Source organism: Gavialis gangeticus, unplaced genomic scaffold (assembly GCF_001723915.1).
Source record: "Gavialis gangeticus isolate Ggan-Ray unplaced genomic scaffold, GavGan_comp1, whole genome shotgun sequence".
In the NCBI taxonomy this organism is placed as follows: domain Eukaryota; kingdom Metazoa; phylum Chordata; order Crocodylia; family Gavialidae; genus Gavialis; species Gavialis gangeticus.
The window spans coordinates 247048025-247052591 of record NW_017729032.1 but is presented as its reverse complement, the minus strand read 5'-3'; the positions used below and the strand labels follow the sequence as shown (position 1 = coordinate 247052591).

General features: G+C 43.6%; 1 protein-coding gene across 2 annotated transcripts in view; it reads right to left on the bottom strand.

Moving 5' to 3' along the window:
• The window catches only part of ADPRH (ADP-ribosylarginine hydrolase), a 21437-nt gene that overhangs the window by 13884 nt on the left and 2986 nt on the right, over positions 1 to 4567 (bottom strand). For both annotated transcript variants that reach the window (XM_019525699.1, XM_019525697.1), the window contains exon 2: positions 976 to 1312. In XM_019525699.1, coding sequence (XP_019381244.1) covers positions 976 to 1288 — 313 coding nt within the window. In that variant the 5' untranslated portion in view covers positions 1289 to 1312. The remainder of the gene's footprint in view (positions 1 to 975; positions 1313 to 4567) is intronic.

The following is a 4567-nucleotide window of genomic DNA, read 5'->3' as shown; positions in this document are numbered from 1 at the left end:
AAAAAAAAAAAAAAAAAAAAAAAAAAGCAGATTCCTGATGCAAAGATCACCACCTGCTATATCTGCACTTTCCACAGATGTATGGTGATGCCACAGCTTAGAACAAAGAGTCATATACATGTTTTTTCAAGATGGGGGAAGGCAGTTGGAGGCAGAACTGCAGTCACCCCAAAGCTCATTCTCAGAAGTGGCTGGACCCTATTAACTGAAATTTTAAATAAACAAAGAAATCAACCAGCAAGACAAAGACTTGGAAGAAGACCACCTACCCCAAGTTTTCCAAGGATAGTCTGAAATTTGGGGGTTCTGTCTCTTTGACCCCAAGAAGCCTAGGCTTTGAAGAACTGGTCCTGGATCAGCCAGCTCAGCCCTGTCTGTTCCTTTGGTACCAGGTAACATCCTGCTGCCCCTGCTGAGAAGCAGCAGCATGAATGAACGCATGCAGCTATATTGCTTCCTGTTTGGGTGGTAGTCACAGGCTACCTCCTAAATTAAGAAGCAACAGAACCGTGCTGTGGTGAAGCTAACTAGCTTAAAAGCAGAGCTAATTTTTAGGCACAGGGCTCCATTAATGTAGCTAGGCTACTTCCAACTCTGGAGGCAGCTCTCAGAAGAGCTAATGACATTACCAACCGACTAACACTAAGGTAGCTACATGGATTGGGAACAGAAGTGGCCTGGATTTTCCTCTCTGAAACCTGGTCTCTTTGAAATCTTCCTAGTGTTACAAGGCAGCAAGTTTGCAAATAAAGAACTTATTTTTTTGCAAACTTCTAGCTGGTCTAATAAAAGATATCACCTACCACAAGTTCCGATTCCTTTAGTCAATTTACAGGCACCCAACATGTAAAACACAGCCTGAACATATGACACTGGTAAAGTTATAATCAAACAAAAACACTCCAGGGCAGTGTTAGCTAGGAAGTGAATGAAACCGAGGAAGTACTGTTTTGTGATAAAATTAGATAGGATTACCTGGAGCTCTACCCGCCATGTGAGCCATACAGTCCTTGTAGTGCTTCGCTAGGAGGGAATATAACTGTGGGAGCTCAGGCTGTCCTCCAGCAGCTATCAGGGCTTCTGCTGTTGCCAGGTGCATCACAGTATCATCACTGACTTTCCAGCCTGATATATTAATCTTGTCCAGGCCTCCCATCTTTTTCAGCTCCTCATGAATCTCCTTACCACTCAGGAGGAACTCCCATTTTCCATTGTAATAGCCCAGAGCATCACCAGCTGCACTCAGCATCATAGCCGCCACATAGTTCTCAATCAGACCAGAACACATGCTTTGCCTCCACAGCCACAATGTCTGTAAAAATCAAGCAAGCGTCAATGTTATAAATGGGGGATTGGTTCCTGAACCAAGGCCCGATACCTTATTTTCACCAAAAATATCCCAGAATTTTGTACTTGATCAATTATAGATGAGTAATATAGCTACTACATTGATGTATTTACATTGTAAATAGCAATCATATTGATTTGGAAGAACTTCTTTGAGGTGACTTTGGTGGACGTGTTGAAGGGCTCTTGGTTGGACTTTCCGAAGGGCTCTTGGCTGGACTCTTCTCAGGAGTCTTGTCTGCTTTCTTAAAGAAAGTGTCCAAAGAAGCTTGGACAGATGATCTCCAGGGAGATGAGCAACTCACTGAACTTGTTCACTGGCATGGCATTGCATCGGATCAAGCATTGTAAAGTCAAAACTGATGTCATAAAGTTGAAACAGGGATGTCAATTTATAAACGTTGTAAGTGTGAAACATAACTCAAAAGTTAAGGATTACCTGTATTTATAAAAGTTATGTGGTTTTAAAAGCTGTGTCAGTCTTATTTATAAGGGAGGGGGACACCCACATTCTTCTACAGAATTTGTCTGCTTCATTAATGCTGTATTTTGGTAAAGATTTAAGACCCTGGATTTAATTTGTCATCTTTTTTTTTTTGTGCCACACATGTAGAGAAACGTGCAAAAAGAAACCTCAAGGCAGGGGTTTTCAACCTTGGCAGACTCAAGGCACCTCTTGGAAAATGCCAGTTCTTAAAAAAGGCTGACTACAGAAAAATAATAGAGTAATTTTCCTATTGCAAAGAACTCAAAGAGACCACAACAGGTCAGAGTGTTTCTGACAATATGGATCCTCTCTGAAATCTCTGGGCTTACTTTATGAATCATGTTTAGGTGCTTAAAACACTTACCAGTGCTGATATTGTGATTTTATTACCAGTCCAACATTTCCCCTTCCCCCTAGCTACCTGTCTCACACCCATTGTCTCCCATTCCCTCTGATCCTCACTGTCACATATTTGCATTTTCACAGACCTGCATTTTTGCTTCTATTTCACCCAGTAGAGTACACAAAACACCAGCAGACTCTCTATGCCTGATGAAAGGGGGTTATGCCTGAAAGCTCGCAGTGAACAATTTTTCTAACGATGTAGTTGGTCTAATGAAAGATCTCACATCTACCCAAAGAACCTTGTCTGCCTATGTCCTTATATCAACATGGCTACAACCAACAAACCTAATATTGTGACATACAAAAAAACTAGAACTCTTGGTTCTAAAATGATACCTTTTATTAGACCAACTGGGAAATTGCAAGAAAATTGTCTTTTTCTTGCGATTTCCCAGTTGGTCTAATAAAAGGTATCATTTTAGAACCAAGAGTTCTAGTTTTTTGTCTTCTTTTCTCAGACCAACACAGCTACCAAGTACATTCCTAATATTGTGAGGCACCCACAACACCTTGGAAAGGATCTCATGGCACCTTAGAAGGCTGCATCACCCTGTTTAAAAATTACTGCCCTAAGGGGAAAAAACTAAATTAATACACTTCTATAGACTAAGAACACAATTTAACCAAGGAAATCCAGTACCACTCTGAAAAGCGTTTAAGTAGAAATGCTCCCAACCCTTCTCTGTTAGATGTGATCACCTGAAAAGTAGCCTTGTTTCTGTTTGGGTTTTTTTGGGAGGGGTGTTATGCTGTATTTTGCTATGACCATCACTGCTAAGCTGACTCAGCTGTGCATGGGCATAGGCTCTTATTTCTTCTGTGCCTCAGTCTTTTGCCTACTTCATTGATTATACCTGTGCAAAGCCACTAAAGACATTTAATCCTACCAGAAAACAAGTAGGGATGCTTACAGAGAAGGAAGACAGAAATTCAAAGGCTACAAATGCATCAGGAACTTTAAGCACATTTCTCCCTGCTTTAGCTGAAGCAACAGTGAAGAGAGGAGCCTAGCCAACACGTTGTCTGACTCTGATCTGAGCTGATCTAGACAGCTCTTTGAGTTAAATGTCACTGAGCTCTCTGTACTGGTACTCCCATGTTTTCTAATTCAAGCTCTTATAGGTAAACTTCATCGGGGTAGTTTGCCTACAATGCAGCACAGCTGAGGACCATGAAGTTAGGTGAATTGGCAAGGGGTGCTCAGGAAATCTGCATCTGATCAACTGGCATGAGTTGAAACCAGTCTGAGGTGAGCCAGGAAGACTTTAGGCCAGGGGTGGGCAAAATGTGGCCGGGGGACTGGATGCGGCCCACCAGGCTATTCTATCCAGCCTGTGGGGCCCCTAAAAAATTCAGAAAACTAATATTAATCTGCGCTGGGCTGCTTGTTATGCAGCCCTCAACGGCTTGCCAAAACTCAGCAAGTGGCCCTCTGCCCAAAATAATTGCCCACCCCTACTTTAGGCTAATCTGGATATATCTAGTTTTCAAAAACTCAATCCTGAGCTGCTGGTCCTTGGATACAGCATGAAATATGCAAAAGGAAAAATATCAGCCCTGCTTCTGTGCCTTGTCAGCAGCCATTCCCACTTGCCAGCCACAGTCTAGACTGCCTTGCATTGGGAGAGCTCCCAGATCACATGCTTTTTGCACCCCCTTTTCCCAGTCCCACCCCCAAAAAGGATCCCCAACTTAATTTTGCCTTATCTCTTTCTGTTGGAAATCCTGATCTTTCCTTCCCTGGAGGACTCGCTTGTGACTCAGGACCCAGTGGAGTTTGAGGTCATAACCAAAATGGCTCTTAGTTAAAATTGCTACTACTGTCTTCACTCATGAGTAATATTGTGAATAAAGGAATCCTCCTTTCCGAGAGTAAGAGGAGTCCAAGTGCATGTCTTGTGATACCCTGGGTGGGGAGGATTTGGGGGAATCTCTTATCTGTAAGGACACATTTTTGTGGCAGGGCAGAGGCTGGGGAAGCCAGAGCCTGCCCAGTACTCAGAGCTCAGGGTTTGGCTCCAAGTCATCTTGGACCTACATCGCAGGACCAGCAAGAGGGACAATGCCCAAGCCCAAAGGGAGGTAATCCCAACACGGATCAAAGGGAGCAGGAGGGTGCAAAAGCCCCCGTGGCTCACCAAAAGCATCCAGGAATGTCTCCTAGCTAAAAGGGAGACGTACACCCAATGGAAGGGAGAGGCTATCACCAGGGAGGACTATACTGCGGTTGCTCGGGGCTGCAGGGGGGCAGCCAGGAAGGCCAAGGCAGAGATGAAAGTGGGACTAGCTACCCAGATCAAGGGCAACAAGAAGTCCTTTTTTAAATAC